At 34.8% G+C, this 20,353-nt stretch overlaps 1 protein-coding gene across 2 annotated transcripts in view; it reads left to right on the forward strand.

Annotated features, from left to right (window-relative positions):
- Nucleotides 1-20,353, forward strand: part of CPED1 (cadherin like and PC-esterase domain containing 1) — a 316,761-nt gene that overhangs the window by 129,385 nt on the left and 167,023 nt on the right. For both annotated transcript variants that reach the window (XM_081535345.1, XM_081535344.1), the window contains 6 exons: nt 8,031-8,173; nt 9,544-9,616; nt 11,362-11,529; nt 12,745-12,849; nt 14,371-14,540; nt 19,060-19,130. In XM_081535345.1, the coding sequence (XP_081391471.1) occupies nt 8,031-8,173; nt 9,544-9,616; nt 11,362-11,529; nt 12,745-12,849; nt 14,371-14,540; nt 19,060-19,130 (730 nt within the window). The remainder of the gene's footprint in view (nt 1-8,030; nt 8,174-9,543; nt 9,617-11,361; nt 11,530-12,744; nt 12,850-14,370; nt 14,541-19,059; nt 19,131-20,353) is intronic.

Genomic DNA, 20,353 nt, shown 5'->3' on the forward strand with positions numbered 1-20,353 from the left:
AAGGAGAAGACATTGATTTGGGCTACATAGAATTACATTGAATTAGAATACTAAACTATAAGCTTTTAAATTATGCATCATATTTAAATACTCATTTAAAATATCCCATATAAAAGAATGAGTTTTGTTTGAACACTGGTAAGAAAGAGATATAGATATGAGAGAGGTATGAGAAAATAGTAGAAGGCTGTGATAATTCTAGCACGGATTTAACAAACTTGAACACTACAGCCTTCATATGTTAAGACAATTTGCTCTATCATTTTCTTTATTGTACACCCAGAACTCATTATTTTTATAATGAATGCATTTCCTTTCTTTGCGTGATTGACCGTGAAACTTAATAAGGCCTAAAATAGATGCCCTGCATAAAATACCTGGAAGGTAAATGGAAAGTATTTTCCCTTTTTACTTTCTTATTCATTTGAGAGCATTTATAGATATATGGGACAGGTTTCTTTCTGTTAAATGCACCCCTCTTTGCTGATTTTGTACTGCAAGTTACAAATATTACCGATTGTAAATATTACCAAATTGCAATATTGTTTTCTACTCAAGACAATTAATAAATGATGGAAAAATTTCCAGATAGCCCACTTTATTTTACCAGAGGCTTAAAGAAGATCTGTGTTTTAACTATAATGGAAATACTGGTGACTTGCTTGAACAATTGTATTCATATAAAGAAAATGAGTAGATATACATCCACAGAGTCCAATGATAAAATCTTTACAACTTCAACTTTTGCTCTTTACTGTAAAATCTCTCTGATCCTTTATATCCTACTGAGAGCTTCTAGAAGGAGCCATAAAGATAACCTGCCAGTTCCGTGAGAAGGTTGAATATAATTCAATCAGGGTTCTACCATTCAAAGCAAATAATTAAATTTTTATGCTCTGCATAGTTTTTTGTATTTTGGCACCTTGCTCCCGATCAATCCTCTTATGTATGTATGGGAAATTTAAAAATTTTTAACCGTGAAACTGGTTAAGAATCTACTTTCTGAACTTCCAATTTTAATATGCTTTAAAGCTTAGGGTTATTAAGAAGTACAAATGAATAAAATTATCCATGTCACTGGAAGCATGAAACTTACTTAAACATTGGAGTTTTGATCTAATTCCAGAGAATGAATAAAAACTATTCTAATTTAAGTTCAGTCAATTAATTTAGTTTTCCTGTGGTTTACCCTAAAGCTAACCAATTTTCAGTGAGCTAAAACAAATGATGAGAATATTTATGTTCTTAAATCATTTGACTTAACACAGAATTTGTTCTTGATCCTAGGCAATTTGATTTAATTTACATAGAAATTTTCTTAGTTTTTTGAAAAACTACCCAAATGTTCGAGGTGTTGAATTGATATTTTAGGTGTGTGGGTGTTTAAGAATTGTGACGATTTCAAATACATTTTCCATGAAAGTAAAAACAGATGATTCATTCTTCAGTATTTCAGGGTCCATCCACTTTCCTAAACCCAGTATAATCAGTCACAATGGCAGAGGTAATGCTGGGGTTTTGTGGCCAAGTAGATTGTCTTCAATATGAAATTGGCTTCATGTTGGTTACCTCTTAACTGTATAAACTTAGGCAGATTATTTGTGTTCTCAAGCCTCAGTTTCTTCATCGATAAAATGGGGATAATGAGCATCAACCTCATAGCATTGCCGTGATTATAAACAAAACAGTGCATGAGAAACGCACAGTGTTTGACATATGGTGTCAGCTTGGCTAAAGTTAGTGAGTGTTATTAAGTGTGATATATAATTATATTCAAATACCACATGTGCATGAAAATAAAAATTACATCAGTGCTTAGGTTTGTTATTTAGTCATTTTCCCCCTCCCTTTCTCCCATCTTTTTTCCTCTTTTCCTTCTGTTTTTATATATCAGATTCCACTGCCCCCCTCACTGCAAATCATGCTCCTTTAAAACATGAAGCGGACTTCTTGCTAAGGTCCAGAATGCTCCCAGCCCTTCGTCTCCTGCCACAGCCCTCTGATAAGCAGCAGATGTGCCCTGTGGACCAGACACGTCCAGAGCTGTGATCCTCAAGTAGGGTATTGTGAGCCTCTGGGGAGCCATGAAGACTCTCCAGGTTCACAGGCCCAAAGATAGTTCCAAGAGAATCAATGCTGACAACTTTATCTTTCACACGTACACCTTCCTAAAATTTCATCTCGCTGAGACTGTGCCTCTGAAGCAGGTGCTTTTTCCCCCATCCCTGCATTGATACCCCTCTGCTCTTCAAAACAAAAACCTAGCACTCATCTATCCCTAATATTATGACAATGATTGCTCCAGGGTGAAAAAGTTCTGCAACCCCTCCTCCAAACAGACACACTTAAATATGGCTTTTACAAAAATTCTGCAACCCCTCTCTGAAACAGACACATTTAAGTAAGGATGTTAATCAATAAGTGACGAATCCTCCACAACTCAGGTCATTTTCAGTTTTTTAATGAAATTAAATATTTCATGATAAATCATTGTGTGTTTTTTTAATACACTTTGGAGGGAGCTCAAGGAATCAAGTCATGTTGCTCTAGGTAAACCCTTCCATTTACATCTGTGTATTTGTGTGAACAAATTTTCTCCATGGTTACATTGAAAATATCAGTACCAATGCTGAACCCTTCTCATTCTAACAATAAATACTATTGTCTTCAGTTCAGTTCAGTCGCTCAGTCGTGTCCTGACTCTTTGCAACCCCATGGACTACAGCATGCCAGGCTTCCCTGTCCATCACCAACTCCTGGAGCTTGCTCAAACTCATGTCCATTGAGTTGGTGATGCCATTCAACCATCTCATCCTCTGTCATCCCCTTCTCCTGTTGTCTTAGTGGATACAAAATTCTTAGTTGCTCAGTCTTATCTGACTCTTTGCAACCCTTTGGACAGCAGCCCACCAGGCTCCTCTGCCCCTGAGATTTTTCAGGCAAGAATATTGGAGAGAGTTGCATTTCTTCCTCTAGGGGATCTTCCCGACCCAGGGATCAAACCTGTGTCTCCTGCATCTCCTCCATTGTAAGTGGATTCTTTACCCTCTGAGCTATCGGAGGAAGCAGTGGATACAAAGACTCAACTAACGTAATAAAAAGAAGTCATATCCATCTAAGGGGTGCATCTCCAAAACAAATTTACTTTTTTATTTTATAAAGTGTTTAAGATTTGTATGTATGCCTATTTCTGAGGTATTCAAATTCCTTCAGATACATTTTAAGAGTTCAGTAAATGCTAGGGCGAGAGAATGGTTAGGTCAGAGTCAAATAGACAGATCCCAGCTGATTCTGTGAAAGTCAGAATAACAGTATTGATCAAGAACTATATACTTTAAATTCCAATGTATTAAAAAGAAGTAGATTTGAATGGCAACCCACTCCAGTGTTCTTTCCTGGAGAATTACATGGACAGAGGAGCCTGGCAGGCTACATCCATGGGGTCACAAAGAGTTGGACACGACTGAGCGACTAACACTTTCACTTACTTTCAATATTACATTGTCTGTCTATACTATCTTTTTTCTATCCATTCATCCATGGATGTATACTTGAGTTGCTTCCACTTTTTAGCTATTGTGAATAATACTGCTGTAAACAAGAGTGAACAAATAAATCTTTAAGAACTTGTTTCTAGTTCTTTTGGCTCTATATCCAGAATTTGAATTTCTGCATCCTATGATAATTCTATTTTGATTTCTTGAGGAACCTCCATGCTGTTTTGCATAACTGTCTGTACCACTTAACATTCTCACCAACAGTGTTCTAGGGTTCTGTCTCACACTTAATAGTCTATGGGTTTTTTGATAGTAGTCATCCTAATGGATGTGGGGTAATATCTCACTGTGGTTTTGATTTGCATTTTGCAAATGACTAGTGATATTGAGATCTTCTCATATGCTTGTTGGTACAAAATGCTGTTAAGTACTAGTATACTTCTTTGCTTTGAGAAGATGAAAGCTCCTCTCTCCCACGTTAATATTGAGAGAAATTCTGGTAAACTTTAATAAGGTACAATGCTATTAAACATTACTGAAAATTCAAAATATTGAATTATCAACATTCTGCTAGAGTTTCCCAGTTAGTCAAGAACATGACTTAAAAAAAGAACCCTCTAATATTGGTTAATCTTTCATCCCATGTTTTAACTCATATTAAATTTTCTTATCTTAGAAATTCTCTTGAACAGCTGTGAGCTTCTATTTTTCAAAGATTTTATTACAAGTCACCAGAAGAATGCTCATCCTCCCTCTGGCATGAGATGGAAATGAGAGATACACATGTTGTCATAGGGAGAAAATTTATGTTATCCAGAAGCTCCAGTGAGCTATTGCTCTTATCAAAGTCTCTGTGGTTTCTATAATATTATGCTTAGGTTTATTTACTCAACAGTATTTACTTAATACATGTCCTGTGTTAGATACTGGCCAGTCAAAGATAAAATGGTACAGTGTCTGCCCCGAAAGATCTCATGGACTGGTGGTGAGAGCAAACAAGACAGTTAGCAAGTTTAACATACAACAGCATCTTTTGCCACCAGGAACAATCTGCCTAAGATCTTATGGGAGGATCAAGGAAATCAGTTGAGTGAAGCCCAGAATTTAGTGCAGGAGGGGTTGTGAAAAGTGGAGTCAGAGAATGAGGTGAATATAAGGGCAATTTAGACATATTTTAAGATATCAAAAATATAACTGAAGTTTTCCTACAAATATTTTGAAGTTCATCCTCAGTTTCTCTCGTCCTTCCATTTTTAGTTGATTATTTTGACCCATTTACAAATATTTCAGGAAGTTCCTTGAATGGATAGATGTGAACATTACAAATACCTTATTGGTTTATTGCTTGAATTTTACACAAGTACAAACCAATGGTGATGCTTTAACTGCCTGGTTTTACAGCCCTGATCTTACAAGGTCATTTTGTACATAATTTATTTTGCATTAAATTTGTATTTCATTATTGCACTGAAGTAAGAAAATTTATAGTTCATAAAACAGTTTCATGTCTTGTGAAACATTTTAAGATCTTCTTTTATTCATTTTTTACCTCTATTTATCTGGGTAAAGGGTAAAGGGTAAAGGCACTGCTTTCCCTGGGATCTTATAGTCTCATGTTTAGGTAATTTAAAAACATCTATTAAAAGTCTTGATCTAGAGACAAGGACGTCTCCATGATATTTGAGTTCATGGCTGACTTTAACTTAGCAGTGAAGGTGAAGATGTTATTTCAAGTAACATTTGTGCCTGGGTTAAGAAAGCTCCTGAGTGAGAAGTGTTTTTGGGGTTCTGATAACTTTGGAATTACTATCAAATAACTTCAGGTTTGACATTGTCTCATGAGATCATTAAGCACATTTCTCTCTTTCTACATGTGAGCACATTGAGATGCATAGAACTCAGGTTTTTGACCAAGAAAATACATTTGTTAGTGTAACAAATGACAAGATGAGCAGACACTCAAAGGATTCCTCCACTTAGCCTCCCTGGATTAGTTGCAATAATTGATATAACTATTCTGCCCTCTCTGGACAACCTCCTGAAAGTTGGTGATTAAAAAAAAGTATTTGCATAAGTCTGCTTTCACTTCCTACATATGTGCTTGCCGCTGTACTAAATAAATTAAAGAGACCACTCATCTAAAATCTTCTTTGACTTGAAGCACTTAGATAAGTAGAAATGCACGTAATGAAATAGAAGGAAATGGATATAGAGACAAAGGCTGGTAACAGAACAAATAGAAAAATGAAAGAAATCTCTTTTTTTTGAATTGTGCTTTTTAAATGTCACTGCTATCTCCTCTTTCCACATTTCTGTTTGTAATGGCAGCTGTGTCTTGTCCTCCTGCTCGTGATTGTAGGTTGAGGGTAGTCCTCCTCTTAGCAGTCTGAGTTTTAGGGAAATGGGAGGAAAGATTTTGGTCCTTCAGTTCTTTGCTTTCATTTCTGCCGGGACACATATCAGTGATGGGATCTACTTACCCATCATGTCTCTATATTCTCTCTTGTAAGTATATTTTATTGAAAGGCTTATCAGATATTTTTTAAATGTTCATCTTTGAAGGAAGGCTGTGGGCTTTTGTTTTAATTAATAAAAGAAGCTAATGTGTACTGAGTATTTGATGTCTGATGGGTGGTGGTGGACTTTATGTGAGAGTCCATTCTCTGATTTAATCCTAGCAATATGTCTGTAAAGTTACTGTTAGTAGATTCACAAGGCCTCACAATTAACTAGTAACAGGCACAGAACCAAAGTTGAACCTGGGACTTTTAGCCTCAAAATCTATACAGGCTACTGTGCTAAGTACCTTGTCCTCCAAAGTTCAGCACACAGTGCTTTCCACATGGTGAAAAATTAATTACAGTCAAAAATTAAGAAATACACATTTCTACAGTAGAAGAATAAATACAACCCTAAACATTAATTTGCTAATTATTTTTCACCATGGAGGATATAATTTGATAATCAATCTTACATATCTTATGTGTTACATGAATGTTTCCAACCTTCTTAAATTATTAACCTTGACCCTTGTGATATTCAGAAAATATATAAATGGAAAAATGCAATAATATTATCAGTAACCCTTTCTATGTAATATGGTGAACTGAGTGAAATGTGATGAGTTATTTTTATTTGGAAAAACATGTTACTCTGTTTTGACTCAAGGGTGTTGATACTTTTAGTGTTAGCCTGGATTTGTTTTCTTTTGATCATACGATTACTGCATTCATTTTCCTTAGTCCTTAGAAAAGGAAAAACATCCCAATTGCCAAATGCTAATGACGTGTTTATAGGGTCTTAAAGTGTACATCTCATTATGTTTCTGTTTTTCAGCTGGGAAAAGTTTATGAAGTCAGCATTTGTTTCTCTTGGGGGAATTTTGCTTGTATGTTTTAAAGATACATTTACCATCTCCTTCAGATGATTTGTGCCAGTATCTGTCCTTCATTATTAGAGCAACAAAAGTTTTTCACTTTGCGGTCTTACACAGCTTAGATAAATTTAGCCTGTTCTTCCAAAAATATTAATAGCATACCTGCTGCATGTTTTTTCTGAAAATATTTTTTGTTCTTCATTTTTGAAAGTGTATGCTTACCCAGAGACAGTTTATGAATGAATATGAGGTTTATTTTATACTTTTTAAAAAGTTTGACTTGAGTGTTGGTGTTAATCATCCTGAAGATATAGTTTTGTGGTTGTGATTGTTTCAATATTTAAGCACATAAAAATAGCTATTTGTGTTTCTATGAAGGCGTAAACCTAACATCCTGCCCGTTTTTGTAATGAGGCCCCATCTCTCCAGTCACACGAAGCCTGAAATGAAAATTTCAGGACACTGAGATTTTCTTAGATTCTTCTCTGGTTGGCTAGAGCTCCCACACCATGAAGAAGAAGAAGCAATTTTGATGTAGTTATTTTTGTTCTCATACATGCAGGAAAGGGATAATAATAAAAAGCTTAGACTTGAATTTCATATTTTACAGTGACTTTCTTCTGATTTGGCAACTCTCTCTTGCTGGTAAGTTGTAACTCATTTTAAAGAAAAGGACACAAAAATTCAAAGTGAGTTGCAAGTCCAAGTTTAACTCGATGAAGGGTCCCAAATTCAACTTGGCAGTTTTGATCACAAGCTCTGTGATACTTGCACTTCACTTTTCATGGTTAGTTGCCATGGAATGAGAAGAAAAATGGAGTAAGCACCTTTAAAATAATTTAAGTTGCAAGATATTTTGGTATCCCACATTCAGTCAGAAGGCTTGTAATATGTTTTTAAATGTGTATAATATATATCACATTGTATATTATGTGATATTATATATCTATTATACAATATACCTTACGTATATTATATACTCTTTCAGTATACTTTATGTATGTGTTAGATGATCAAATTTTCCTTTTTAAGAAGTTTTTTTGAGTGTGTCAAAGAGAGATAATCTAAAGAGATTTTTCACATTGTTCATTTGGAAATGATAGAGAGACAAACTGAGATTGTCCTTTCAACATATGGACCCTTTACTTTGTTCACAGCTGCAAACATTTTTTGAGACATTCCTGAGAGCCAGTTCACCTCTTCAGGCTTTTGATAACATGAAGGAAGCCATTAGCAAACTCCTACTAGCAGCTGAAGTATTCAGTGAAACATCTACTCTGGGACCAAAGATCTTCCATAGGTAAAAGCAAACTTTAATGTTAAAATAAAAACTATCTTCTAAAAATTGATTGTTAATGAAAATGTATCTTAATTATCACAAGTAGGTGCTACTTGGAAATTTTTATATAGTATAAAGTATGAACTTCTAAACTTATGTTTTGTAATTTGTAGACCCAAAAAGTTCAGAGCATGTCAAAGATTCACAGTATTTAAACTGGTGACAAAAAATAAAGCACAGTTAATATCAGTTGAGTTCAGTTCAGTTCAGTCACTCAGTCGTGTCCGACTCTTTGCGACCCCATGAATTGCAGCACGCCAGGCCTCTCTGTCCATCACCAACTCCCGGTGATGATTAACCAACAGTTAATATCACAGTTAAATTATTTTTTAAATTGTAACCCCTTTCAAGCTCACTTATTTTAATCATATATGCTTTCCATTGACTAATTATATTTTTATTTATATTCTTTTATTAACAAAATTCAATAACTCTTACCTCCACATCTCATCCAGTTTACTTGAATATAATTTAATACCTTTTTCTAGGGAAATGTTAAATCTAGTATGTTAAGAAAAGGAGGTACCTCCATGTAAGTTTTACCATGTTTCTATGTGAATAAGAATGCTTAGCATGGAGAAGTAGGAGAGGTTCCTTTCCCATCTTGTGTGTTTATGGTGTCAACTTCATTGTTTCATTTAATGTGTTATGAGTACTTTTTATATATCTGTATTTTCTGCAGGTAATGAAACAGGCCCCAAATCCAAAGATAAATTGTATTTAATTTTATATTACCAAAGCGACAGCTCTTCGTAATCAGTATAAATGTTGAAATTTAACCACAGTGATTATTAATGATATAGTACCAAATAATAAACATAGCAAATATAATGTATCTTTGTTACCGTCTGTTGTTTTTATTTTATTTTTATTAGAGTATAGTTGCTTTACAATGTTGTGTTAGTTTCTGCTGTGCAACAAAGGCAATCAGCTGTACATACACGTATATCCACTCTTTTTTAGATTTCCTTCCTATTTAGGTACCACAGAACATTGAGTAGAGCTCCCTGTGCTATACCACAAGTTCTCATTAATTATCTGTTTTATACATAGTAATATACATATGTATGTCAATCCCAAACCCCCAATTCATCCCACCCCCGTCACCCCCTTTGTAGCCACAAGTTTGTTCCCTCCATCTGTGACTCTATTTCTGCCTTGCAGATAAGTTCATCTCTACCATCTTTCTAGATTCCACCTGTAAGTGACAATATATGATATTTGTCTTTCTGACTTATTTCACCCTGCCTGGCAATCTTCAGGTCCGTCCACTTCTCTGCAAAAGGCACTATTTCGTTCCTTTTTATTGTTACCTTGTGTTTTTATTTCAGATGCAGATTATGTTTTCAACTTTTAACTTTTGATATTGGTTACGGCAGTGTCAGGTCCCCTGTAGTACTTCAGGTGAGTATGCCAGAGTGCTCACGGGAGCTTTCCTTTTGGCTGAAGGGTTTGTGTGTGTGTGTGTGTGTGTGTGTGTGTGTGTGTGTGTGTTGTTGTTGTTGTTTTCATTCATAGTAACCAATCAATAAGTGCAACATGCATTAAACTTACAACAAACTTATATTTAGGCTTCCTTGGTAGCTCAGAGGGTAAAGACTCTGCCTTCAATGCAGGTGACACAAGTGATGTGGGTTTGTTTGATCCCTGGGTCAGGAAGATCCTCTGGAGAAGGGAATGGCAACCTGCGCCAGTATTCTTGCTGTGGTTCAAAGAATTAACTAGTATATGGAAAGTCTATGATTTGAGTTACAGTACCTACTCTGCTTTCCTGTTGAACAAACACATTTTTTTTTTTATAGTTCAACCACTGTTTATGAAATAAATGTGGCATAAAGCTGAGTATGTGTTGATCCGGGAAAATTGACATTTAGTTAATAAAAAATAGCAGGTTACCTAGCTTATTCACATGGGTTTATAAAAAAGTTAACTCTTTTATTCTTTACATATAGATATTTAATTTAAAACTGGCCTATATTTTAATTTTAAAACCATAAGAATTTTCAAAATATTTGCTTTCAGTATTTGTATGAATATATATAAATTGAAGCATGTTTTTTGTACACTTTGATTCTTTCATCTTTAAGATGAACTTAAATTAAATTAACTCATTCATATCATCTCCTCCAACATATTTTTAATCCAAAATTGCCCTTAGTGGTAAGAAGGTTTTAAAAGTTGACTGTGTCAGTCTATAGAAAGCTAATTTATTATATGGCAAGAGAAACAGAATAAAAATTATGCATACCCTGGAGTAGGAAATGGCAACCCATTCCAGTATTCATGCCAGGGAAATCCCATGGACAAAGGAGCCTGGCGGGCTACAGTCCAAGATATCAGAAAGAGTCAGACATGATTGAGCAACTGAGCACACAGCACACACATATTGTATATGTGCAACTTACATAATATTGTACATCAACTATACTTCGATAAAAAAGAAAAAAAAGTACGTGCAACAAGAGTTTGACTTCATAATGTATTGACTGGTTTTCAAACTATTACACAGGAGAATGATTGTATTATACGTGATTCAGACATTTGGTCGATTCAAAGATTTATCCCTAAAATTCTAAAATTTTATGAGTCTACATCTTTTATCAGTCATTTATTCATTATTTTACCCACATATCTAATAGTTTACATTATGATTTTAAAATATTTATTGTTTAGAGGTGTTATATATTATTTCCATAAACACAAGTTCATCAATGATATTTTTAAGATAAACTGATATGATTCTATAAAACAGTAATGCATGCTAAGTCGCTTCAGTCATGTCCGACCCTTTGCTACCCCATGTACTGTGGCCCACCAGGCTCCTCTGTCCAGGGGATTCTCCAGGCAAGACTACTGGAATGGGTTACCATGCCCTCCTCCAGGGGATTTTCCCAACTCAGGGATCAAACCCGCGTTTCTTAAGTCTCCTGCACTGGCAGGTGGGTTCTTTACAACTAGCACCACCGGGCGATCATATTTTTGAAAGAACAGTACTTAAATTTTTATAAAATTGTTGACCTCCAAAAGGACCACTAGATGTCAGTTCTGATCTATAATCCAACGGGAAATGAATCATGTCTTAGAAGTGATTCCACTGCATTAAAAGTAAGTAAAAAAAAAAAATTTGCTGTTATTTAACTCTTCCACAGGTGCATGAGCATTTAAATTTTGAAGATGATGATGAGATGGATTTTGAGGACCAAAACACAGAAGAATTTCTTTTAAAGGATACTTTCAGTTTTCTCCTGTCTAATGAATCTTCCCTTTCCATATTTTCTGAGATATTTCAGAGACTTTATAGATCAGCTGTAGTTAAGGTAAGTGCATATTTTTTACTGACAAGTATTTTTAATTCATCCTTAGGTATCATTTTCTTTATTGTGCAGTTAAGCAACTTGATAATTCATTTGAAATTGATTTGTACCTATTATATAAACCTCTTAATATTTTTCTGATGTAAGGATCAATATTATTTTGTGTCTACTAAGTATGTGAATGACTGACTATGTTGAAATTATGGGTTGAAAATGAAGTAAATCAGTTCCTAATTCCCAAGAGAATTTTGTTCTTATAATGCATAATGCATGTAACGTATTATAGAATACTGCTAAGGAATACCTGAACCTTTTGGAAGCAGTTAGTGCTCTAGATTAAAATCAAGGGGCTGAAGTTATAATACTCTTTTTTTTTTTAAGCAGTTATATCTGGTTAACATTTTTGGTTAGATGACGATTAGAGAATAGTGCTTCAGAGTAAGACTGATTAATTTTTATGATCTGTTAGTACAAGTTTTCTTGATGTATGAAAAAAATCTGTACAGATTAGTAATCTAGGTGTAGTATCATTTTCTCTGTATCTTTCTGTTTTAAAACCGTAATTGGAAAATTTGGAAAAGTAGAATGTGAAAGGTCTCACCAAAAATGGTCCTCTACAGAGAGATGGTTTTGAGAGTTAAGATGTTATAGACTCTTGTCTCCTTAAGATTTTATTGGTTCATTCCTAGAGTTCCCTGTTTTCCTTCCTTAGTGAGTGGATTGTCATTAAAACCACTAGAACCACTTGACCTGGAGGAAATAGTAAGATGTGTATCTTTTGCTCTCAGGGATGCATTAGAAAAAATAAATGTGAGGAAAATGGGGGCGGGGGTAAATCTGTTTACTGGAATCCGTGAAATATGAAAATAGTAGCGTGACATACATGAGATTCATGTGTAAATTTCCTGCTCTGATCTTTGGTACCCTGAAGGCTAAAAAAAGATCTCCTGCCTTTCCAAACTGTCACACTCATTCTGTCCTTCTGGGCTCAACTTCCCAACCTTGCTGCCAAAGCATACCGAGCTATTTCAGGTTCTTTTTTCAAACATGAAGTTTTCTTGTATTCTGACATCATTTTGACGAGTTGAAGTTGCTATATTATTTAAAGTTCATTAGCTCAGCTGTTATAGAGTTTAAAATTTGGTTTTTGACTTGTGCTGAACCTAGTTTGACTTTGGAACAATTGGTTAAGAGTTGTGTTTTTCCCCCCTGTTATAGGGTGAAAATTATCAAAAAGAACTAAATCGGTGCCTGTCTTCAGAGGAGATTAACTCAATTATGACTTTTATAAAGGAACTCGGGAGTTTGGGACAATTCCAATTGGTAAAGCAAAAGTGACCTTTGATTCCTCTTGATTACTGAGATTGTAGTAGATTAGCCATGAGCTACTTGATTTTTGACTTAAAACTAGAAGATATTTCCTTAAGTAATAGAAATATTTGTAAGCTTCCTTTTAGAGATATGAAGATTAAGATGAGCAGAACGCATATTTTTAAGAGTATGTAGATAATACATGACTTACTAAAGGTAAAAGAATGTGGAATAAATATAGCTGGGAGGCTTTGCTAATTCTTAAGGGGGAAATGCTAACATTTTTCTAAAGAAGTTTGCTGTTTGCTTTGGGACATTTACATGTATCCAAAATTTCCTTCTGCTTATTATGCCCCTTTTGTTTGTATAAAAGTAAACATTACTCAATAAAACAATAATATTTTTTAAAACTACCTAAGTTTGTTATAACTCTATAGCAAACTCCAAAGGAAAAAAAAGTAAATATTAATAATTATAACTTTTACTGGTTTCAGCCTGAAAATATAAATGGCATTTATTTTATTTTCTATGTATTTTCCTAGATTCTGTTATTGATCAATATCAATGGATAATTTATTACACATATATCTGTATGCTTCATACTTGCTTTGCTTCTAGTTCTGCCCTTATATAGATAATTTATATTGGATTTATATTTTTCTATGTAAGATTTGTTTATATAAAGCATTTCTTTAAAGTAGCATTTTTAAAAGTCTGCTAATAATTTATTATCTGTTTGGATAAAATATTTATTTTTTACCTAAAAATTTGTGTTCAGATGCTATGTGTATGAATTTTAACCAACTTAATTAGTGAATGTTTGACACTTGTTTTTATTACTTAACCCCATATTTTAGAGGATTCAAAGTAAGCTTATTACTCCAAAGATAACTTAGTTGATGGATTATTTTAATTAATTTAAATACAGTAAGTGTTACATTTGTGACCGTTTGGTTCAATACCATACAATGATAATCAGAGAGACCTCGCCTCACCCTTCAGGAGTTCTTAATTTAAGATATTAAGAAAGTAAAGAACTTCTCCTGGCACAATGTGAAGAATAGAAAAATTATTTTATAGGAGAAAGGGCAAACATTAATATCTGACTCTCACAGTAAAAAGAGGATGACCATAGATTTTTTTATTTTTGGTTGTATTAATATCTTTCACCCTGACATTTATAAGACACTTGTAATCCAAGAGGATTTATTCTTATTTTTCCTGCTACCTAACTCTGTTATTCAGCTGTTTTGGGGTATCTATAGCAAGGAGATAGCTGTTTTCATTCAATGAAATGAGAAATAAAATTCACCCCATTTGAAAATATAAACATCAACAAAATTAGTTCCTTATAAAAAGTGGCATTTACATTGACAGCAACACAGAAAATTAAATTACGGTACTGATGATAGATTTTTTAATAAATGCCTAATTTTTAAATTTATCTGAATAAATATAAAGCCTTCCCAGTAATACTATATTTTCTTTTCCATCACTTATTCTGATACTCTGCTCTTGAATATTCCTTCTCAGCTCTTCCCATCTACTACTCCTGGATTTCAATCTCTGATTCGTGAATTTTATGGTATGGCAAGTCCTATGGGAAAACTTGGTTCCATCCTGACTCAATACCGGTCTCTTTTAAGTGTATTTGAACAATTTCAGCTCCTGAATAAAAAGGCAGAGCTACACCCGCTGGAATGGTAAGAGAGCCACAAATTTGAATTATGTAACCCCCAGAATCTTTAAAGATTGATTTCAAAAGGCATTGCCTACATTAAAGAAAGCAACAAAAAGAAGTGTGTCCAAAAATTCATGCTCTGGAAAATACGCTTCTTTAAAACATTGAAACCATAATGATTCTAGTGGTCTTCAAACACTGTAACAAAAATATATCCAACCGTTTTTCAAACCAGCAGGACTTGACTCCACTCAAAAGTCAAGTTTAAAATTAAAAGTTTAAAGCTAGTTTCATCCTGTGATATATATCCTTGAATTTCAAGAGCATCAGACAGAAAGAATTAGGTGAGATTTGTTTTATGAACCATCAGTCAGAGTGGAGGCCAGGATGATATGAACATTCATTTAGAGTTTTTGAGGCATGAGTTTATTCTGGACAAAACGTATCCAAATTTATAAATATGTCTGTCTCTACCACAAGATTAGAGTTCCTTTTCTTTTTTTTTTTTAAGATGGAATCTCAGAGAGGAGCATTTGGCCAGGAGAAAAGGTCCTTGGCCTCCCCCATCCACTTCCATTCTAACGAGGCGTAGTAATGAGGGAATAAGAGTCTGCTGGTCCAGTGAACGTAATAATACTCCCAGTCAGTGGAGGAAGGGGCAGTGTCCATGGTGCCAGCTAAGTCTACTTCCCTTTTATATGATGGAATTAGTAAGTGTTTGACTTGTCTATTGCCAGGAAAACAGAAATAAATCCAACCACCTAGAGGGATCAAAGACTAGATGGCCGTGCCACGCTTGTCGGTGTCTCTGAAGTGACCCTCATGAATGACCTCAATTCTACCAACTTCCCTATTTCCTTCTGCCTCAGCAGACAGTGAAAACAATCCTAGAGGAACATTTTTTTTAATAGTTCAAAACTACAAATAATCACATAGTTGAAGAATTCTTAGGACGTCTCCCAGGTCCAGAACTCACTTTAATTGCCTCAACTTTATGCAGTTGGCCTTATTCCCTCAATACTCTGAAATAATGGGATTGATAGAAGGTTTTGTTTGTTTGTTTGAAAGTTAGGTTTTAAATAATATAGCTCAATGTCCCTTTGTTTGTTCTTTGCACTCACTCAATCCAAGACTGCCTCATTCATCATTATCGATAGAGGAAGAGCAGACTTAATTTACCAAGAAGTCTATTTAAGTATTGTTTTTAACTTTGAGTAAGTTAAGTTCCTTTGAGATATGCAAGGCTTGGAAAGTTTATTCCCCAAGTTTCTCTCAAGATCCACATTTGTTATACAGTCAAGCAATTGACTTGTCTTAAATTCAGAATATTGGATTTAAGCCTAACTTTAACCCTAACTGATTCTTTCCAACAATGCAATTTACTGAAGGTCAGTGTTAGATATAGTTAGAAAAAGTCAGGACTTTTTTTGAATCAAACAGACTTGGATTCAAAAATCCCAAGTTTAGATTTTATTAATTACAGCAGCTAAGATTTTCCTTTGCAATTCACTTTCCATACCTGTAAATTATGGATTATACAACCTACCAAGAATTATTTCAAGATTATATCAGATAAGCTTCATATACTGCATGGTGTGTGGTATGCTGCATCACAGATATGTAGGTAAGCATTAATATACTTTCTGTTTCCTGCTCCTGTACCATCCAAAGGTCACTTTACATCTAAAATGGGCGAAATGTTTTTCTTTCATTTATAGGAAAAGCAGGATAAGTTTGAAAGACTTATCTAAGTTAATACTGTGATAAGTAAACTTGAAGTCTTTATCAAGAAATAATTAGATAAATTGTTTCTAGCCCATTTTAAGAAAGACTATTCAATTTAATTATCTTCAAATTTACCAGTGAGTACAAGATGGAATCAAGATTTCCAGGAGAAATATCAATAACCTCAGATATACAGATGACACCACCCTTATGGCAGAAAGCGAAGAAGAACTAAAGAGCCTCTTGATGAAAGTGAAAGAGGAGAGTGAAAAAGTTGGCTTAAAGCTCAACATTCAGAAAACTAAGATCATGGCATCCGGTCCCATCACTTCATGGCAGATAGATGGGGAAACAGTAGAAACAGTGGCTGACTTTATTTTTTTGGGCTCCAAAATCACTGCAGATGGTGATTGCAGCCAAGAAATTAAAAGACGCTTACTCCTTGGAAGGAACGTTATGACCAACCTAGATCGCATATTAAAAAGCAGAGGCATTACTTTGTCAACAAAGGTCCGTCTAGTCAAGGCTATGGTTTTTCCAGTGGTCATGTATGGATGTGATAGTTGGACCATCAAGAAAGCTGAGCACCAAAGAATTGATGCTTTTGAACTGTGGTGTTGGAGAAGACTCTTGAGAGTCCCTTGGACTGCAAGGAGATCCAACCAGTCCGTCATAAAGGAGATCAGTCCTGGGTGTTCATTGGAAGGACTGATGTTGAAGCTGAAACTCCAGTATTTTGGCCACCTGATGCGAAGAGCTGACTCATTGGAAAAGACCCTGATGCTGGGAAAGATTGAGGGCAGGAGGAGAAGGGGACGACAGAGGATGAGATGGTTAGATGGCATCACTGACTCAATGGACATGAGTTTGGGTCAACTCTGGGAGTTGGTGATGGACAGGGAGGCCTGGCGTGCTGCGGTTCATGGGGTCACAAAGAGTTGGACATGACTGAGCGACTGAACTGAGATATATATATATATATATATATATTTAATTATCATTCATGCTGTATCACAAGAAGCATTGGTGTCTATACGTTTTCCAGATGAGGAAACTGAGGTGCTAAGAAGATGGATCATTTGCTCAAGCTGAGCAGCTAATTGAGTTGGAACTACAACCCTGGCCTCTTCTTTCTGGTCTTATTCTTTATACCAGGACATCATGCTGACAGGAAGGTCAGATGTAGTCATTCATAATTGCCCCTATCTTCACAATGGTCATCTCTAGTTTTTCGTACTCTAAAAACCAGTTTTACATACCTATATTATCTGTGGGTTTTAATGACTTCCTTCACCCTTTAAAATAAACATCATCCACTTATAGCAACAAGGTGAGGACAGATGGACAGAAAAGCAACATTCAGAGAAAGTGACACTTCTGTCTGTGCCCTGAGGCTCAGAATCCAGGGGTCCTAATAGAATGAATGAATGGAAATCTGAACAGAATAAAACACTAAAATCGTGTGTGTACTGACTGTTAATTTTCACTTCACTGGAAATAAAGTAGCAGGTGTAATTTGCTCTAATCACATGCTTTCCACGAAAATCCACATTTTCAAAATAAGTTATTCAAAAAATTACACGAGAAATCACTTGGGGGATGCCTTAACAAACAAAACATTTCATTCCATTGATATAGTAACTTTTCTAAAATTCAGTTTATATGCATTTCATGGTTGTGTCTTTTATGTGCTTTACTTGAAGTGTTTCTTTCACATGAAATAAAAAATTTCTTTTACCTTGGCCTGGCACTCAAACTTATAGCAAACATATCTCACCCCATGCTTGCTTTATCTATTTCTTCATTCCTTGGGAGGAGGAAAGTATTTTTTCACCCCTGATTACATCATTGCATATACTAAAGGGAAAAAAGAGTTGAAAATAAAACTGCAATAAAGTTATCACACCGTCCATCATTAACAATAGCTTTAATTCCTGATTCTTCTTAATATTCTATCTAATGTTTATATTTTGCGGTAATTGAAAATGCCTTATTCATCTCTACCACAGTGGCCTGTACAATATCTGGGACGATAAATCTTTGTAAAATTAAAATAACACAGAGAATTTGATTGAATCTTCATAGCATCCCTGTGAAGTAAGGCCAGCGTTGTTATCTCTGCTTCACTGGAGTAGAAATGGAGCCTCCCAACATAGCACAATGAAGTCAAGTCACATTCTACCCAGTATTGTTTAACATAAGGACCAACAGTTTTTCTTTCTGCCACTTAGACTATTTTGGTCCTAAATTTAAGGATTTAGAGGGCCATCTGGCTGAGCATTAAGTTATACAACAGAAAAATGAGGCAAACACACCAAGATATAACTAACCCTTAACATTCATCCCTGTTAATCAAAGTTTAAGGATAGAGGCCTTGGCAAGACAGGTCATTTTCTGCATGGTACGCTTTAGTTTCTTAGATTAAGTGGATGTTCTCAGTCTGTTTCTCAGAGTTTCCAAAGCTTCTTGCTACAAGACTTTGTAATTTTAGCCAAACAGATTCCAATAAGAATGTGTATTCCTGAATCACTACTGTTGGACCTAGGCTATCAGAGATTGTTCCCTTTTGGACCAAAGAGTGACTTTTTGCCCTGGTTTTCTTCATATGGGCTTCTGCTGATTAGAGATGATGAGATTTCCATCCACCTCACTCGAGACAAAACTGCCAGTTTAGAGGAATGAAATTCAGAACACTTATCTTTGTGTTCATCAAAATAACTGTGTTCACACAGGAAAAAAAGATAGTGTGTTAGATGTAATTTCCATGAATTTTGTTCAGTACATTGATCCAGGGTTGTTTGATATTGCATTTGCAGGAATTCTTTCACAGAGGATGGAAACATTAAAAAACCACGAGTACCATTTGATGCAATTGAAAACAAAAAAGGTAAAAGATGTCTTCCTATGTCTTTCAACATGAAAATAAGTATTGTTTGGTCAAAATCATAAAAAATGTTTAGCTTTATTAGCAATCAGAAATGAAAACTAGACTGGAAAATTCTGTTTCCCCCTCAAATTTGGAGAGATTTTTCCTCTTAAAGATAATAGAGCTGGAGAGAGTGTAGGGAAATGAGTATTCTCACTGCTGGTGGGTGTATAAATTAGAGCAATCTTTCTTAAGGGACCATTTAACAACATGTAAGAAAAGCTTTAAAAGTTATTCATATATGTCAGAAATTTCACTCCTAGATTCTTACTTTAAGGAAATAATTAAGAATATACACAAAAATTCAATTACATAAGTTATAAAGGAAAAAATAACAACTACCATTATTGCAGTAATAGCGGAGTAGATTAAGCTATTTGTTGTTATTCACAATGGAGACACTAAGTCGTGTCCGTCTCTGAAACCTCATGAACTACAGCCCACCAGGCTCCTCTCTCTTCCACTGTGTCCCAGAGTTTGCTCAAATTCATGTCCACCGACTCAGTGAAGTTAGCTAGCCAACTCATAGTCATCCAATAAAATATAAATCCACCCTATGTTTAAGATATATTATTCAGTGAGACATTTGACTACATGCCACATGGACCTCAAGGAAAATTAATAGTGACTTGATTTTCTCTTTTAGGCTTACCTGTTTCCTATTTTTTTTCTTCTAAAAAAAACCTGAGCTTTTTGTTACATGAAAATAAAATATTTATAATTTTAAGAAGATGAAAAGTACACGTCTACATTTTTTTTTAAAAAATCGAAGTTTTCCTATTACAAATCAAGGTTTAATCCAATACAGTGGTTCTGCATGTATGGCTCCTAGACCAACAACATCAGCATCATCTGGAAAGCTTGGAAAGTTCAGATCTCTTGAATCACAATCTCTGGGTTTAAGGCCCAGTAGTCTCTATTTTAACAAGCCCTTCAAATGATTCTGAGGCATGGTAGAAATTGAGAATCACTGACTTAATAAAATGAAGCCCTAAACTCAGGGAAGAACTGATTTGAACTACTCTTCACTCTCCCACCATTTTTTAATCTTTAAATGATTGCTTTAAGCACTCTGAGTGTTCTTATTTTGTCCCATTAATATCTATTTAGGAGTTTTTTAGATAAATGGTTGAATTCAGAAACTTAGAGTAAATGTCAGTGGAACCAACTGGGTGGAATTTATG

The sequence above is a fragment of the Giraffa tippelskirchi genome, chromosome 10 (assembly GCF_054371585.1).
Source record: "Giraffa tippelskirchi isolate mGirTip1 chromosome 10, T2T-mGirTip1v1.2.pri, whole genome shotgun sequence".
Classification (NCBI taxonomy): domain Eukaryota; kingdom Metazoa; phylum Chordata; class Mammalia; order Artiodactyla; family Giraffidae; genus Giraffa; species Giraffa tippelskirchi.